Source organism: Hakea prostrata, chromosome 11, assembly GCF_041222555.1.
Source record: "Hakea prostrata isolate BN-2017 chromosome 11, UWA_Hpros_2, whole genome shotgun sequence".
NCBI classification, from domain to species: domain Eukaryota; kingdom Viridiplantae; phylum Streptophyta; class Magnoliopsida; order Proteales; family Proteaceae; genus Hakea; species Hakea prostrata.
In genome coordinates, this window is record NC_142610.1 from 20,969,548 (window position 1) to 20,987,701 (window position 18,154).

General features: G+C 39.9%; 1 protein-coding gene across 1 annotated transcript in view; it reads left to right on the forward strand.

Annotated features, from left to right (window-relative positions):
* Nucleotides 1-18,154, forward strand: part of SOS1 (sodium proton exchanger, putative (NHX7) (SOS1)) — a 71,936-nt gene that overhangs the window by 12,606 nt on the left and 41,176 nt on the right. The window contains exons 4-7 of the mRNA XM_089139397.1: nt 12,700-12,777; nt 12,852-13,009; nt 13,172-13,273; nt 13,359-13,476. Coding sequence (XP_088995523.1) covers nt 12,700-12,777; nt 12,852-13,009; nt 13,172-13,273; nt 13,359-13,476 — 456 coding nt within the window. The remainder of the gene's footprint in view (nt 1-12,699; nt 12,778-12,851; nt 13,010-13,171; nt 13,274-13,358; nt 13,477-18,154) is intronic.

An 18,154-nucleotide genomic window follows, 5' to 3' on the forward strand; every position in this document is an offset into this window, starting at 1 on the left:
TACTTACTGAGTCAAAAAAAGGAGGAATTGAAAGTTGGAATCTGGATATTAAATATTACAAGAAAACGAGAGAGAGAGAAGAGAAGAGGATGGGAGGGGGAGAGAGAGGTTGTGGCAGACTTTTGTCTGCTAGACAATTTTTTCTTCCAAATCTATATTTCCTCACTAAGATATATATGGAATTATGTACATGTACAACTTCCAAGGGCGGTGAAAAGTTAAATAATGGGAAAACACAATGTAAGACAGCAAGTTAACAAATTTGTTCTAAAGCATTAAGAACTTTTGGAATCTCATTTTTTTGAGAAGGCAAGACAAGATTGAAGACGAAACAGAAAACGTTACAAGATTCTGAGCTCAGTCTAGATCTTGGTTCAAGTGTTCAACTCAACACTTGAAAGTAACCAAATCTCGCTTGAGACGGTATATCTTGCCCCAAACTTGATCATTTTTTTGTGGTATTTTTCTGTTGGAAGCTAGGAAGCTCTTCTCTTCAAGTTTTTGGTGAATTTCCCCACGAAACTTGTCATTGTTGGCCCTGCAGTGCATTGCCATGTGTCCATGACATCTAGCTTTACATCTACGAACTTATTGTAGTCTGAGCATTTTTATTGTTTATTATTGGGGTGGGCCTTGGCGCAATGGGTTGGTGGATCACAGTTGTAGCCTTGAGGTCAAGGCATCAAAACAGCCTCCCAGCAAAAAGTGTTGGGGTAAGACTGTGTAGGAAAACTGGAAAATTGCCCCTTGCACTCTGCTTGTGCGGATGCCTTTGGTACCGGATTCACCCTCCATTGATTTATATAAGTTGCTTTACATGAAATGGATGATTTGATTTTTTTTTAATTATATTTTTTATGACTAGGATATCTATTGAATTGGATATTTCATAGTTCTGGTTTATCATAGGGTTTATAACCTGTACTTCGATTTCAGACTCTAATTTATTTATTTTTGAATAAATCTGATGGTGCCATTGTGATTGAAAGGCTAAAATAGGCTGCAGACTAAATTTCCGACTCATACCCAATCAAAGACCCTCCAAGATGGTCACCACGGTTGGCAGGAAAAACATACCTTCACTCACTGAGTTTTCATCTGAGTTGGTTTTTTGAGGGTCCAAGTTGATCACTGAGATCAAGATCTTGAGTGATGATGTCCAAGTACCTATTGTACATATTTCTGGCATTTCCCTTCAATGGGGAGAATAAATTTTATACCTTCACAGTTTGCACAACACGATGCTGAATTGACGAGGTAGAAGTCCCTTGGTTGAGATGTCAACTACTTGGTTAGTTATCTTAACAAAAGGTGTACTAATGTAGCTAGAGTCAGCCTTTTACTTGGTGAAATATTGGTCCACCTCAGTGAGTTTTGCCCTATCATATTGCATAGGATTATGTGCTATGTTTATGTCATCCTTTTCATCATAATATGGTCTCATAGGTGCCTTGGTGCCAATATCCAACCATGGATTAATGTTTCTGTTGAAATCTTTCAACCCTATGAAAATCCGAAATTGCGGTGAAAATGGCCAAAATTTCGTCGAAACTTGGAACTTTTTCCTACAAGTTTTGACAAGAAGTCTCAGAGGGTTTTAGGGGGTGTTTTGGGGTGGGACTCTGCATAAAGCATAAAGAACATATTGAGACATGCATTTTGCTAAAAAAAATCAATGTAGATATGCCATTCAAAGTCATGGTATACAATTATACATAGAGATTAGAGAGGTTTTTGACATATACACTATAAACATAATTTTTCATTATATAACTTCAAAGTTCAAAACTTCAAATACATAGTAACTAACAAAAAAGGGGAAGTACAAAACCCACTACTGACTTAATGCTAAGATGAGTGCCTCGGTGGATCCATCCCATGAGCCATGTAGTATTGATTCTGTCTGAATCTCTCCTCATCTCCACTGGACATACATGTCCCATGACATGTTCCTCCTATGGTTATCGAGGTAGTCGACCACTGCAGCTCTATAGGTTTGGTCATCCACTTTGGAGGGAATGTACAATACAGATGTGGAATAGAAGATGGCTCTAGGAGTGGTGGTGCTTCCTAGCCAAGCATGGACTCCACAAATGTCTCAGCCCTCAAGACATCTTGTACGTGGCGCTGGTGTACTGATATATTACACTATCAGGGCCTGGAAAATATGGTTGAATCTGCCCCACTAGTTTCTGATGACCGTAAGGGGTACCATAAGGCATGGAAGTAGATTCAACGCTCTCCGTGCCACTGTCCTAGGACTGGGAACCAATGGGTCTCCAGTATTTGGATTCTCTAGCTGTGGAGCCTTTGGACTCATCCACTCTCATGGATCCCATCGAGCATGCCAAGCTAGCCACATCCATAGGATGGTAAGAGTAAGACCCATATGATGAGATGTCATACTCATATCCATGCTGTTTTCTCTTCCCCTTCCGGCTGTAAGTTGTAGTATAAGCATGAGATGCTACTCCACCATGACCTGCATCCTTTGTGGCATGAGTGAATGACTCTCCCTCGTGAATCTCAGTGCCTCTCTCTACCCGTAACTCTCAACTGATGTTGCTGGCGCTGTCTCCCTAAGATCAGCCGAATCCTGATCACTAAGTCCATCATCATCCTCATCCTCATCCTCACTATCGTCTCCACTGCCAAGTCCATCATCATCATCATCCTCCTATGACTAAGTGGCATCATCATCGGTGTCCGACCACTCAATATTATCCTCACGGTGGGTGGATGCATCGGGGTATGGTATGAAGCAATGGTTAGGCTCGATGTGCACTCTCCCATCTATGGCCAAGAACTCATCCACATCAACTCCCATATCCTGTGTAATGTGGCTGCTGGGTCGACCTCCCACCTCATATAACAGTGGCTCTCTGACCCACTCAAATAGGGGGTTCTCTTCATCATCAACCGTGAAGATCTCAGCCAACTTGATCTTATTCTTATTTGGTCCTTCTTCCATCCTCTTTTTATATGCTACTCTCTTAACCTCATATTGTAGTGGACATATACAAGGTCTTCCAGCTGCTTCACCCCCAATTGATTTTGCCTCTTATAGTTGATCAAGTTGAATGTGCTCTAGTTATGCGCACACCCAGTGGCAGAAGATATCTGCGGGAGCACATTACTTGCAAGAAACAAACCCAACCCAATTAACAAGGCTAAAAAGTAATTGTACTTGTAAAAACTAAAAAGTAAAATAGACCATATAAGATTTGGACTATCTAGGAGTGGTGGTCTTGTGAGCCTGAATAGCCACTGCGCGATCGGAACTCCCAATGACATCTCTAAAAGCCTTTATCTACAATAAACAATAGCGATGTTAGTATTTAAAAAAGAGAGTAATTAACCTAAGTACTATTGTACTAGTGTTCTCACAATTCAGAATCTTACCTTATGATTGATGAATGCTTGTATAGTCAGATCCGGTTCCAACCTTTCCACTACTTGATGAACTGCTTGGATCAAGTCTTGCCTCATCCCAAGATCTTTACTACATTGGTACATAGGATTTAGATAATAGGGTATCAAATAGACAAACATATGAGATGGTAAGAAACTCGTCAACTACGCTACAACATAATAACTTAGAATAATTAATAACTTTCAACTCGCTAGCCAAATGTTGTGGATGTTGCAACTGCCTCTACCACCTCTTCCACCTCTCCTGAATGATCTGGAGGAATCTGTAATTGTCCCCAGGGTAGACCTTCCCAACCATCTCCTTCATCATCGCCACTACAGCCCATATTCGTGGTAAAGTTGGTTTCTTTTATTGATCTACCAACTTCAGGATGGTCACCAAAGGGTGAAAAAGCTTCACCACTATCCTAAGACTTCCTAAAAGTTATCACTTGATATGGTGATCCGTGCTTATCTTCCTTTTGGGGAGTGAATCGGACCAATTGAACCATTCCTGTGATACAAACTGCATGTAAACATTACATGCAGTTTGTACTTCTTTTTAAAGCTCTTTAAGGCTGCGTTTGTTTGCTGGAATAAAGGTGGGGTGGGAAAAAAGGGGTGGGAAAATTCTTGAAAAAAGTGTAGATTTCTTACTTTTCCTTTAAATCCCAAAATGGTACATTGTTTGGTTGCTTGGGGTGGGAAAGTGGGAGATAAGTTTCCTTGATTCAAGGAAACTTGTCTGCTGATGTGGCAGCCCAATTTTCCCACCCCATGCTATTTTAAAACCCCACATATTTGGTGGGACTTTGTGGGAAAGTTGGGAAAAGTAAAAAGTGGGACCCACCCCTATCACTTTTCCACAAAACCCTTTCCTTTCCTTTCCTTCTCCCTCACCCCACTACACATGGGACCCACATGTTTTTTTTCCCACCCCTTTTTTCCCACCCCACCTTTGCAAACAAACGTAGCCTAAGGAAATTAATTTGTCTGGTGATCCCATGCCTCACCAAGTCACCATCACTCATCCTTCTCAACATACTCAATGCAAATCCGTGTTAATAGATGAACGTGCTCACCTATCGTGCCCGTTCAACAACCTTCTTCACAAATTTGATTTGCCCATGTCCTTCAACATTATATTGATACGATGTGTGGCACAGGGTGTCAAAAAAGCCTATAGCTGGGATTCTTTATCAGCTTTATCCCAACCTTCCTAAAGTTGGAGCCATTACTGTAGCAACCTACACCAAGTGCTCAACTCTAATCTCTCTCATACTCTCTTTAGCAGCCCATAAATGTACTTTACATCCCTCTTCTCCTTAGATGCATCAATAGACTTGAGGAACACCGTCCTCCCATCACAATTCAACATAAAGTTGTTGATAAACTGTCTAGTGGTTGTAGTCCAACCATTACATATCATGGTCACCCCATAATGACTCCACATTGGCTTAAGACCATCAATGAAAGTCTTCAAGTCCTCTTTATGCCATGATAAATAGACATTGTAGATCTCATATGGGGTTGCCCCAAGCACCCCATGCCCAACACCACTAATCTTGTCCATCATAGCCTTATAATAGGGCCCCTGTGCAGCATTTACACGAATTCGGTGATAGAATACCCAATTCGAGAAGGCCATTCCCACCTTTTACTTCACATCACCTCATAAATGCTTCAATTTGTTTTTGTTTCGTTTGTGGCTTCCTAAACAAGTTCGGATTGGTGCGTAGTATTTGGATATCTGGATTAGTGTGACTAGGTCTAGGTGCATTAGATGTAGCTTGGGATCGTGGGGGTCGGGCAAGGGATCCGACTCTCATAACACTATGGCTCCTCCTTATAGTGGAGCTTCCTCCCCCACCCTCTCAAAATCTAGCTCTTTGGAGGACCCTATACCCATGGCCCTTTGTGTCCTTTTGACTTGATCGAGTCTATGAGACTCTCTACTCATCCTCAGTGCTCTCTCCATATCTGTCTCTCGGGATGATGCGTCAAGGTCCCGCTTAGATAATGTCCTGCTCTCCCACCTTCTCTAAGCATGCAACATGGAACTGATCCCTATTTGCCCTCTTCTCTTTCCCACCTTTTATATATTTTGCCATTGCAAGTTTTACCTCATAAGGAAACTAACTAGGGAAGTGTTTGCATATATTCTCAAAACATGTTAGTTGATGGATAAAGAAGGTTTTTGGTGGCTCCCAAATTATGTGGGATAGATTAGAGAAGAAGAAAACAAAAGAGAAATGTGGGAAGATTGTAGCGGGGAAGAGGGGGGAAGAACACTTGAAAGAAGAAGAAGAAGAGAAGAGGAGAGAGAGAAGGCCGGGGGAGCTGCAAATGTATGAAGCTCAAGCTTTAATTCATCATTTCTATTCCGTCCTCAACAAGCTGATTAGAGGTGTTCAAATCATGTACTGAGATTTCGATTTTGAGGCCGGTTTCAACTTGGAAAAAAACCGAAATCTCCATGTTTCGAAACCTAGTACTTTTTTATTTTTTGGAATTTTTGACCCTTGGTTTCGGGTCTTACATAACCTCCAAATGATCTGAATTCCTGCCTTGTACCTATTTAAAACATTATGAAAACAATGGAACTAATATTTTGCCCCCCCAAAAAAAAGATCCATCGAAAAGTTGATATTCAAGTATATTAACATATGACAAGAACCAAGAAGTAGCAACTGTATTTTACATAGCATGGTTGGAACTTAAAGCATCCAACTTATAGAGTTTCAAACTTTCAAGTTTCAATTAAATAAACAATTAGAAAACAAATGAACAAAAGTGCTACATTGTTATTGTGCTAGGTCTAATACATGTGTCCCTATATGATCTTCTCCCCATACTAAGCAGTAAACACAATACATATTGCATGACATATAGACCATAGTAGTCGACGACTATAGCTCTATATGTCGACTCATCCACATGGCTAAGATATCCTGATGGTGGGAAGTCTAGATAAATAAATCCTGATACAGGGATTGGTGGTCGTGGTACAACGTCAAAGATTTGCTCCACAAATGTACGTGACCTTGAAGTAGAACCCTGATAGTCGAGAGGGACACCATAAGGTTCCACTAGTGTGTGACTCTAATAGTTTGGAGGGATACCATAAGGCCTACCTCCATAAAGTCCATAACTTAAACCAAAAGCAAAGCCAACACTCTCAATAGCACTATTATGTGATTGGGAATATGTGGGTGTATACCATCTTGATCCTGTAGAGGTGGAAGCTCTGAATCATCTAAGCTCATGGATCCCATAGAGCCCACCAACCTCCCCGCATTAACTGGACGGTAAGACCCATATGATGATGTGTCTTCTATGCCATATCTATGGTTTTTTCCCCTTCTCCTTCCTAGTATATGTCGAAGCAATATGACCTCGAGATGTAGCTCCACGATGGTCCAAATCTTGTGTTGCATGGGTGAATTGACTCTCATCCATGAATTTCAGTGGTTGTCCTATCTAAGATCAACTGAATCTTGATCATGAGGGGGGGATGCCTAAGTTGCATCATCCGCGGTGTCTGACCACATAATCAAATCCTCACTCTGGGTGAATGCACCACGGTGTGGCACGAAGGGACGGGCATGCACCGTATGTGCGCTCCCCTCCTAAGTTAAGAAGTCATCCACATCAGGCCCCAATTGCTCTGCAATATGTCTATTGGGACAATGTCCCTCCTCATCCAACAATGACTCTCCTCTATCCTTGATCCACTCAATTGATGGGTTGTCATCATCATCCTCAATCTCAAAGAAGTCAGCCAACTTGATCGTGTACTCTCTCTGTCTATCCCCTGGCTAACATGATCCTCCCTCAGTCTCATATTATAGTGTATGTAGACAATGTCCTCTAGACGCTTCAAACCCAATTGGGTTGCGTTTCTCTGAGTGGATGTGGTGAAGGCACTCCAATTCTACTCACACCCAGTGGCATAACGTGTCTGTGAGAGCATTTTACATGCAATTGCAGTCAACTGGGGTGAGTTGCGGCTGTATTGCAACCACCATTCAGATTTAGTTGCAACTAATATAGATTTCTAGTCAATACGTTAGATATAAATATAAATAATTAAATATATAATGAATTAACTTACCATCTGGGGTGGATTCTGGTCTTGATATGGCCACAGAGCCATTGAAACTCCTCGTAGCATCCCTAAATGCCTTCATCTAATATAAAGTGAAAACAATAGCTTGGTTAATACTTAATAACTGAGGGAACACCGGACCCCCCGAGGGGGAGCAAACCACAAAACCGAGACGCACCGCCTCCCGACATAGAAAAACAACAAGGACAAACACAAAGACAAGCCCAAAAGTAGAACTAGGAGAGAAGAAGAGACCCACCCACCCAGAGAGAGAGAAAGCCGAAGGAGACCACGAAAACAAACCAAAAAAAAAAAAAAAAAAAAAGCGAAGAGGATCCAAGAAACGCAGAGAAAACAAAAACAACGAAGAAGGAAAACACCAAACAAGGAACCCAAACACCGACAAACCAAGAATTCAAAACCCCAAAAAAAGAAAAACAAAAAAACACAACGAACAAAACTACGGCCGAACCACAACGAGAACCAACAAAACGAGGAACCACACGCGAACCCAAAGGAAAACAAAAACAAACCAACGAAACAACACCACAGAGCAAACGAGAAGGAAACAAAAAAAAAACACAAACACCACACCCACCAAAGGAAAACCCACAAGAAAAACAAAAAGAACACAGCCAGCCAAGAAGCACCACAAGGAAGAGAAAGAAAAACGGGGGAAACACCAGAGGAGAGAGAAAGAGCGACCAAACCAAAACACACAACACACAAGAAACGGAGGGAGGGAAGAAAAAGGAACAACGAACAAAGAAGCGAAACACAAAACAAGGAGAACGAACAAACCAAAAGCCGGAAGCAACCGAAAGCCCCCCCAGGGCCACCCAAAACCCGGAGAACAACACCGAACGAAGGAGGGCAGGCAGGACACCCCAGGGGCAACGAAAGACGAAAACAACGAGAACCCCGGCGGGCAGGAGGGAAAGGGCAAAGGGGGACAGAGAACAAATTCCCCCAACCACAAGAAGAAGAGGGGAAGAAGAACCCATCCACCACAGATTCCAATAAAGGGCAAAAGCAAAAGATAGTGCGTGCTAAGACGGGGGGGGGGGGGCAAGTCGTTGTGGATTAAGCATCACCAACCGGGGTCCAAATGAAAATTACCCTAACTTAGAATGAGATTGTGAAGTTTGAATTATGAAATCACAATCTCACCTCTATATTGATGATTGCCTCTCCAGATGGATTCGGTTCTATACTCTCCACTATAGTTTGGACGGCATCTATAAAATTTTGCCTCATTCCAAACATGTCTTTGTAGTGGTACTTGGGATTTAGATAGTATGCTATGTAACAAAAAGTAAGAATAAGAGAGAATAGTGTGATACTGAAATGAAAATTAAATCCACCACTAGACTCAATAACTCGCCAGCCTTACGTAGTGGATGTTGTAGCTGCTGCTCCATCTGTTTTGGATGATTTGGAGGATTTTCTAGTTGCCTCGTAGGTAGATCCGAGCAACCTGCTTCTTCATCAAACCTATTGCAATCCATATGTGTGGTAGAGTAGGTCTTCTTTGTTGATCTACCATCCTCAAAACATGCACCACGGGCTTAAGCATCTTCACAACAATCTTCACATTAGTCCAGAAGGTGTCACTTAATATGGTATTCTGTGCTCTCCTCCCTCCTATGGTTGAAGAACCCTCCCAATTAACCACTCCTTCGATGTGAACATGGTCTTAAAGCCAACCTTCTTACTCTCAAAGCTTTGTAGTGCAATCCAATTGGTTACAAAGCAGCCTGGCCTCACCAAGTCACCCTTACATTGGCCCACATCATCCATGGTGCATAGGTATGGTATAGATGAAGGTGCTGATTTGTCAAGTTTGCTCCATCACCTACTTCACAATATTGCATTGACTTACGTTTTAGCATGAGGTCAATGTAATGAGTAGCACGTGGAGTCCAAAAAAGCTTATATTTGTCCAGATAAGAATGTCAAAATTAGTAATGAACCATCAACATCAAGTATGTCTGTATGTTATATGTATTTAAAATTAGTACTAGAAGTAGAGCCGTTATCTGTCACAATCTAGGGGTTCTCCATCATCTTTAATCCAGCTTTCTTGTAGTTTGAGCCAGTATCTGTCACAATCTGGACCACAATTTCCTATCCAACCTTCCTCACCACTTGCTTCAACAATTTATAAATATATTTTGCATCCTTCTTCTTATTGGATGCATCCACTAACTTGAGGAACACTGTTCTCCCATCATAGTTCAACATGATATTAATGATGGACTGTCTTGTGGAACCAGTCCAACCATCACATATAATAGTCACTCCATAATGAGCCCACATAGGGTTCAGTCCTTGAATGTAGTCATTCAAATCCTATTTTTGCTTAGGCAGATACGCATTGGAGATCTCACGTGGGGTGGGCTCTGTATGCCACTCCCAAGCTTGTCTATCTCCTCAATTATATCCTTGTAGTAGGGCCTTTGGGCTGCATGTGTTGGAATGCTATGGTACAATGCCTGAAGAAAGCCATCCCCCTTTTTCCTTCACACTCCCTTACAAGTGCTTCAACTTCTTTTGTTTATAGTTTGACTGCCTAAATAGGGCCGAATCTGTATGAAGAATCTCAAGATTAGGATCTATAGCATGTGCTGATGAAGATCAGGCCCCGTATTGCGGCCTGTGAGATAGGAATCTCCTCCCTCACGCTTTGACTCCTCCTCATAGAGGCTTGGGAGCTGTCTCCCATACCTACTGGCTCTTTAGAGGACCCATATCCCATAGCCCTTTGCTGCCTCCTATTATTTATCCTTGCTTGCTCCTTACTCATCCTAATTGCTCTCCTCATTTGTGTTGTTTCTAGGTTAGGACCGGATCCATACTTTGCTTGCTCATCTAAATTGAAGTCCTGCTCTCCTAGCTCTAGGAGGTCATTTAAACAAGCATCCTCAAACTCCTCCCTCTATAATCTTTTCTCTTTTCTCTTTTGTTTTCCACTAGTCAAGTATTGTGCCATTGCCTTCTTGATCTCTGAGGGCACTTAGGGCATCCTGTTACATTCCTATCTCCCCTAGCTAGGTGAAACTTCAATCTAGTGGCCCCACCTCCTCTTATTTGTTTCTTGCAATAATTATACTCACTCTTCTTATTAGCTGTTAGTAGACCTCCCGTGTTGCCAAGCTATGTTTGACATCTTTCAAAGAAAGTGCCTGATATCATATAAAAAATACACACTACATATCTTAAAATGCATTACAATATGCTCCAAAAATTGCATACATGCTTTTACTAATATTCTCCTACTTTTAAATATAAATGAAAATTAATTAGTATTTTTTAGATTTTAAATAATTTTATAAAATATTTTTAGTATTTTTCATATAATTAAAATAAATAATTAACAACAGTAAATTTGATTCAACACCATCATAGTATAGATCAAGTGATGGTGTCTCACATACATTAAGTTGAAGCTTATACATCATGTATACATATGTATTTTAGCAATATACCTAATTTAATAATAATTTCTAAAAGAGAAAAATAAAAAATTAGTAGCAAGAACCAAAAATTAATTTTAACACTACACTATCATAGATTAACACCTTAGGCTAAACATACTTTAATTTGAAAGCAATCCAACTTGATTTGAGGCATGAACAAAACAAAATAAAAAATGGGAAAGTTTGTTAACTTACCGTGTAAGAAGCTCAACAAACGACTAATGGAGAACCAAATGTGGTGTTTGAAGGCAATGGAGTTCTAGAAATTAGTTGAAATGGGGGTAGAAACCAACAAAAATGGATTACTAGGGTTGAAACCAACTTGGTGGAAGAGAGGGAAATTTGTGGAACCTACGAAATATCGTAGGTTCCGCACGAAACATGGTATTTTTATTTAGTAGTTTGTGTTGTTTCGGTCGAAACTGGTCGAAGTGTCGAACCGTATATTTCAACCAGTTACGACCGAAATTTCGTGTTGTTTTGGCCAAAACAATGTAAGAATACGAAATTTTGAACATTTCGTTTTGATTTGAAAATTTGTACGCATTTAGGTCAAAATTTTGCAAGTTTCGACCAAAATTTATTCCATGGTTCAAATGACAAGAGACATACTTCAATAAGAAAACAAGTATTGTCAGACTCTTGGCAATGTAAAAACTAACTAAAACTGATCTTACTAGGGCTCTTAGCAGTTTAAAACTAAGACGGATCCTTAATATCCTACCCACATGAAAAATTTGATTGCATAATTATCTTAATAAATAAACGATAAAATCCTACATTATCTAAAACTCCCACATAGAACAACATCTCCTATTTTATCTCCTTGCAAGTGGACTTGGCACCCACCAAGAAGGAAGAAAAATCTCCTAGGTGACTGTTCACATTATTGTAGTGTGACCAGTAACTGGTTGTGATGCATCACCAAACACCGAGTTTAAGGTGAAGGGTGGACACAACTAGTAGCAGAGAAAATGGCAGAACTCGATTGGCTTGAGTCAAGATATCGCGAATCGATGAGTTTTGGGGGCATTTATATGTCAAGTTGGGTTGATATCTGGTCCAACTTAGATCTTGTTTTGGGATGTCCACTCAACCTAGATTTGTTATTAGATTTTTCACTTTTTATTTCGCTTGGGATCTCAGCTTGCCTTTTGGAAAAAGTGACTAGATCTTGCAAAATCTTGACTATGCATCTAATCCTATGTTTGATGAAATAATGTAAAACATTGAAATAGATTGTAGTTTTGTTCCAGAGATGCTGGAACAACCGAACAAGGACTTACTTCCTTCCCATCATGTTGGTTGAAGAAGTTGTAGATGTGTTCAACAGGTCTTTTGGGGATGGATTATGTTTGCACAACATCAATGCTCCAACTTGAGGGGAACTGTTATTGTGTTTAGTGTACTCTTTATGTGATGCATACTAGTTAGGGTTTTAGTAATGGTTATTATATACACCCATGACCCAACAAAAGGAAACCTTATTTTTTAACTAAAATGTAGAAAGAAAAGGTTGATCACATAAATAATCCTCGGATGAATTTTGCCTCCCATTGGAGGGCGTGAATTTCACACTTCTAAACATCTTTGTATATGATTTTTTTTTCCAGGTTATTCAGAAGTACTCATTACTATTAAGTAAATTATTTGTCTTGGCATTGTGGTGGAGCCTGTATTATCTAACTTTCTTGGATGCAGAGATGCATGGTGCAAATGGTTCTACTTGCAGGTCCAGGTGTTCTAATTTCAACCTTCTGTCTTGGAACTGCTTTGAAGGTATCCTTTGACTCTTTCTGGTCAGATCGATGCTTTCTTCCCTTTCCAATAATTATTGCAATGACATACTGCAGGTCACGTTTCCTTATGATTGGGACTGGAAAACATCATTGTTGCTTGGAGGGCTTCTTAGTGCAACTGACCCTGTTGCTGTTGTGGCTTTGCTGAAAGAGCTTGGTGCAAGTAAAAAATTGAATACGATAATTGAAGGAGAGTCCTTGATGAATGACGGGTACGTCTGTTATTTGTTTATTTTTTGTTATTTTCTTGGTTACAGAAATTAGAGTTATGTTTCTGACAGGAATAATGGGGTTGGGTGTTTACTTACATAAAACTAGTTTTATCTCTACACATATTAGTTGGTCTTTCTTAGAGACTTCACTTTCTATTCCAGGACAGCTATTGTGGTATATCAGCTATTTTACCAAATGGTGCTTGGCCGGAGCTTCAGTGTCGGAGACATAATTAAATTCCTAACACAAGTTGCACTTGGAGCGTATGTGACATAAGTATTTGGGATGGATTTTTGTGTCTGAAATATAATTGTGACTATAAGTCTATAACATGTTTTCCTTGTGCAGTGTAGGCATTGGTCTTGCCTTTGGAATAATATCTGTATTCTGGCTGGGGTTTATTTTCAATGACACAGTAATAGAGATTTCGTTGACGCTTGCTGTGAGCTACATTGCATATTTCACTGTAAGACTCCGTCTGAAGCATGGTTTCCTATCTTAAAATCTTTAATGCATCTAGTGTTGCTGATTGATGTGACTGATGTTTTATGGTTTTATGCATGTCAAGACTTCTTATTTCAAAAGCTAGAGTGGTCAAATTAGGGCTGCAACAATGTAAACACTGTAACACACACATGCACATACACACACACAAAAACACATACAGCTTTGCAAGTGACACCATCACTGGGCAACAAAGAGTCACAACCATGGTATGACTTGGTGAAACGAAACATGAAGGTGAAATGAAACTGGATTAAGTTTTGGATCAAGAATTCGGCCGTGGGGGTGCTCTTTCTAATTTTGACATAGTATATATATATATACACTCATGGAAATTTCACGCCAAACACAGAAGCTCCCATTTTTGTTTCATTTTGTGATTTTGGACCATTTTGACTCCATTCTTGCTTAAATCAAGGGGGAAACTCTCAGAGTTTTACCGGCAAACACGTGCTTTAGTAGATGGGTTACCTTCAGTGTGTTGGTATTGCCATATGCATGGAGGTGGAGTCTCATTATGTTTGGCACTTCTTAGAGTCTATGTTGTGAGATGCTACGCGGCATAGTCGTGGTGCAATACACGTCAGGTTCGATAAGACTTATAGTGGGATTGAACAAGGCCGATATAGCAGCTTCTATTACCCTAGGTTTTGAGGATTTTGTTTGGTTTTGTATTTGTTATGAGTTATGAGTTATGACTTGGTGTTTCGTAATTAGTAAATTGTAATTGAAATTTAACCACTCTTGGGATGTAGTTATCAAGGCCATGGTTTGAGATGATGAGATCTCAGTTCCTTAAAAAATGATGAAAATCCTCTATCATCTTGGTGGGTATTAAATCCTAGTTTGTTTTGGAATTTGGTATCTAGCCTATTTTAGGCCTCCTAAACATAGTGGTGGTCTTAGATTTGTGAGAAAGGAACTGTAAGTGTAAGTTCCAATTCGACCCTGATTTTGAAACTGATACGTTGAAAGACTCAACATAATGACTTATAAAACATGATTTACACAACCATAACTTGATATAAATGAAAACAAAAAAGTTTAAAAGTTAAATAATACATCAAACATGTTTAGTTGTTCACAACTTTACATTACAACATCGATGCACTTATAAGTTACACCTCGAGAGCACAAAAGTTGAATCATTGACCATGCAGCTCTTCCAACTTCTGCTCCACCAGCGTAGAACACAGTTTTTGAAAGAAAAAAAATGAAGTTTAGGAAGTACACTCACCTTACTTCAAGATTGGCTTCAAAGTCTAGATCATTGTTTTGGATGAGCTAAATAGCTTGTTGATGCAGCCTTGGTAGAGATCTGACGAACTTTCTGGTGGAAAATCCGGTCAAATCACTAAAACCAACAAAGGGAGAAGGAGTGTCGAGATACATCGAGATTGTGATATCTCATCGATTGAGATGGATCATTTACAAAGGCTGGGTTGAGCCAAGATATTGCGAGATCCAAGATCTTGGCCCAGGTATTGAATTTTTTTTTCCGGTGTTATCAACTTGTCGCACATGAGATCTAGTCTCGAGGTCTCAAAAGAGTGAGATCTCAGTGAGATTTTGCGAGACCTCAAACTATGGTCAATGCAACGAGGCAAGGCGAGGTGCTTTAGGCCAGTTGAGGTGGTCAGATGATGAGGTGCTTGTCGAGGCAGTTAAGGCGTTCTAAGTGACATTCTTGGTGAACATCCTATACATTCTTGTTCATTATGAATATGCATAAATATATCATATCTTACATAATAAAAAGACTAAGATTAGGCTACCTTAAGTCGTCCAACATACCAAAAACATCTACAGTAATCCACTGGGTCCTAAATAAATTATATGTAGTATGCAAATTAAAAAAAAAATGTAATTCAAGATATTAATAAAATGGGATTAAGGACATGGACGCATAAACAGCATAACGTGCCTTCATTAGATATCTCTAAGATTAGACTACCTTAAGTCATCCAACATACCAAAAACATCTACAGTAATCCACTAGGTCCTAAATAAATTATATGTAGTATGCAAATTAAAAAAGAAGTAATTCAAGATATAAATAAAATGGGATCAAGGACATGGACGCATAAACATCATAACGTGCCTTCATTAGATATCTCCAGCACTAGCCCCACCAGCACCACTGATAACAAAACTAAAATTCCCCTTTCTTCTACTTTTAAAAATGTTAGAAATCAGATAACAAAACCAATATTTCCTATGATGAAGTACAAAATACAGAACGAAGAACTTGATGGAAAATAATTACTGGGACAAGTATGAATGAAGCCTGAGAACAAGCAGCCTATAATGAGTTTGATTTAGGAAAAAAAAAGCCATGAATGAAGAAAACCTGTCGGGCAAAGAGAAGTTGCAAGAAAATGCAAAAAACTGAAATTGTTTTTTGCACCTGATTGTTGCTTGAGAAGAACGCTCGCCGGAGACTGTGACGGTGCTCCTATGTCTCTCAGAAGCAAGAAATTTAACAAAAAGGTTTCCATCAAAGAACCTTGCCAGAGTTAGCTTTTACTCAGAAAGGATCTTGGTTGAGTGGAGTTGGGTTGCCCAAATCAGGTAAAGTATCATGCTGCATTGATGATAATGCTTCTATGCCTCACAAAAGCAAGAAATTAGAAGAAGGTTTTTGGCGAAGAACCTTCGGAATCATGGGAGAAATATTGGAAATATAAGGATCGAATCGAGATTGCCGGAAAATCGCCGATTTTTCCAGGAAATAAAATCGCCATTTCGAACAACAACCTTTGGTGTGCCGTTAAATCTTTTGACTCATCGTTTGGGATTCTTCTGTGGTAGAAAAGAAGAGAAGAAGTCATCTTTAACACTATGTGTCCGACCAAGCCAGAGACCGGGAAGAAGGAGAAGGCCAAGTTCGAGAAAATACCCCGTGGCGGGGACGTGCCACCAGCTACCCCTCTCTCTCTTCTCATTTCCTCCCCCCCCCCGCTCTTCACTCCCCCCCCCCCCCCCCCCCCCCCCCCCCCCGCCCCCCCCAGGGGGAGGGGTAGGGCTGGCTGGAATAAGCCTTCGCCTGAGAAAGGGGTATTGCTGGAGAAGAGATGGCAATGTGGGCAATGGGAAGAAGGTAAGCTGGAGAGTCAGTTGGAGAAACCTAATATGGCTGTTGTATTGTGCGAAGAAGCCAAGACCCTGCCTTATGCACATTTACTAAGGTGAGCCTCACCTTATGCCTTAGCACCTCTGCTTGGACACTTAGGCGATGCCTTGACAACTATTGTACTTATTGCTTTTGTGTTATGCACATTTTAATGAAGTTTCAGTGTTTTTTTTTCTTTTTTCAATTATCAATTGAAATTGCTTCTTATTTATGTCAATTTGTTTGAATTTGTGAAAATACAACATTTGGTCTCCTTCACTTACAACCGTGCACGTGCTTCACCGAAAAAAAAAAAAAAAAGGAGCATGTGCGTATAAAAAGACCGATATGTGTTGTGTATTAGTCTAACAAATAATACAAATGCATTTATTAGCTTTATGATAGGCTGTCCAGAAAAAACCAAATGAAAAACATGTACAAAAATCCACCGAAACCATCCACTGAAACCTGACACAATCTTGTACCAGTTTCCCCGAAATTTTGGTCCTCTTGAGGTGGTCGAAACCTCGAGTAGAGACAAAATTTTGAACTATTGTCACAGCAACAATCAAGATATTGGTTCAGGACCAGCTTTAGTCAGGCCTGAAAGCAAGATGTGCTGGATATCATTGCAATGTTTTAACCTGAGTTCCATTTCAGCCAGGTCCAATACTGGAACAACTCGAAGATTTTGGTCAGTTTTTTGCCAAGAATTTGTTCCATAGGCACAGCAATGCAAACTATTCATGCTTACCAAGGATTGGGACTCCCAACCTCTTGATGGATACAATGTTAGCTTTTGTCTGTGAAGACTTAATACTAATATTTTGGATGTATGTAGCAGACATGTAATGCCACAAATACCTCATGAAGAATCAAATGATTTTACACAAACTGTGATTCGAGTCCCTCCCCCCTACTGTCACATGCCACCTGAACTACTTGGTTTGGGGCATTACTGGGATGCTATACTGACGCACCATACAATCCAGGATTGCTTGCTTAATTGTGACATCTCACATCCACACAAGAGATCTCAAAATCTATGTCATTAGGCAGCGGAAAGGAAATTAAATTACACTAACTAAATGATTAAGCTTCTCACAAACTAGTTATCGTAGTGCTCTGGTATCTACTTGTCTTATTGCATTCCAAGTATCATTAAAAAAAAAAAGTAATGTCTCTAAGCTCCAATGGCACAAATGTCACACAAACAATTTGGATCATGCATATGAACCTCCTACGCCAACCAGGTGTACTCCTTCAAAGCTGGAATATCACCTGCAGCATTGACTATAAAAGAGCATTTGTTGAGTATCAAGTCTTTTGACACAAGCTTAGTGAGGGAGATGCAAGTGCATTGCAGTCTTTATCTCTAAAATGTAACAAATAAACACAATAGAGAACAAACATGTAAGTGAGCAATTAAACAAAATCACATTCTCTGCAATGCATCTTTTCCAATTATTAGGAAATAATACCTAGCAAATCATCTCTATGTCTCAATTGTATAGTAATACTAGCAACA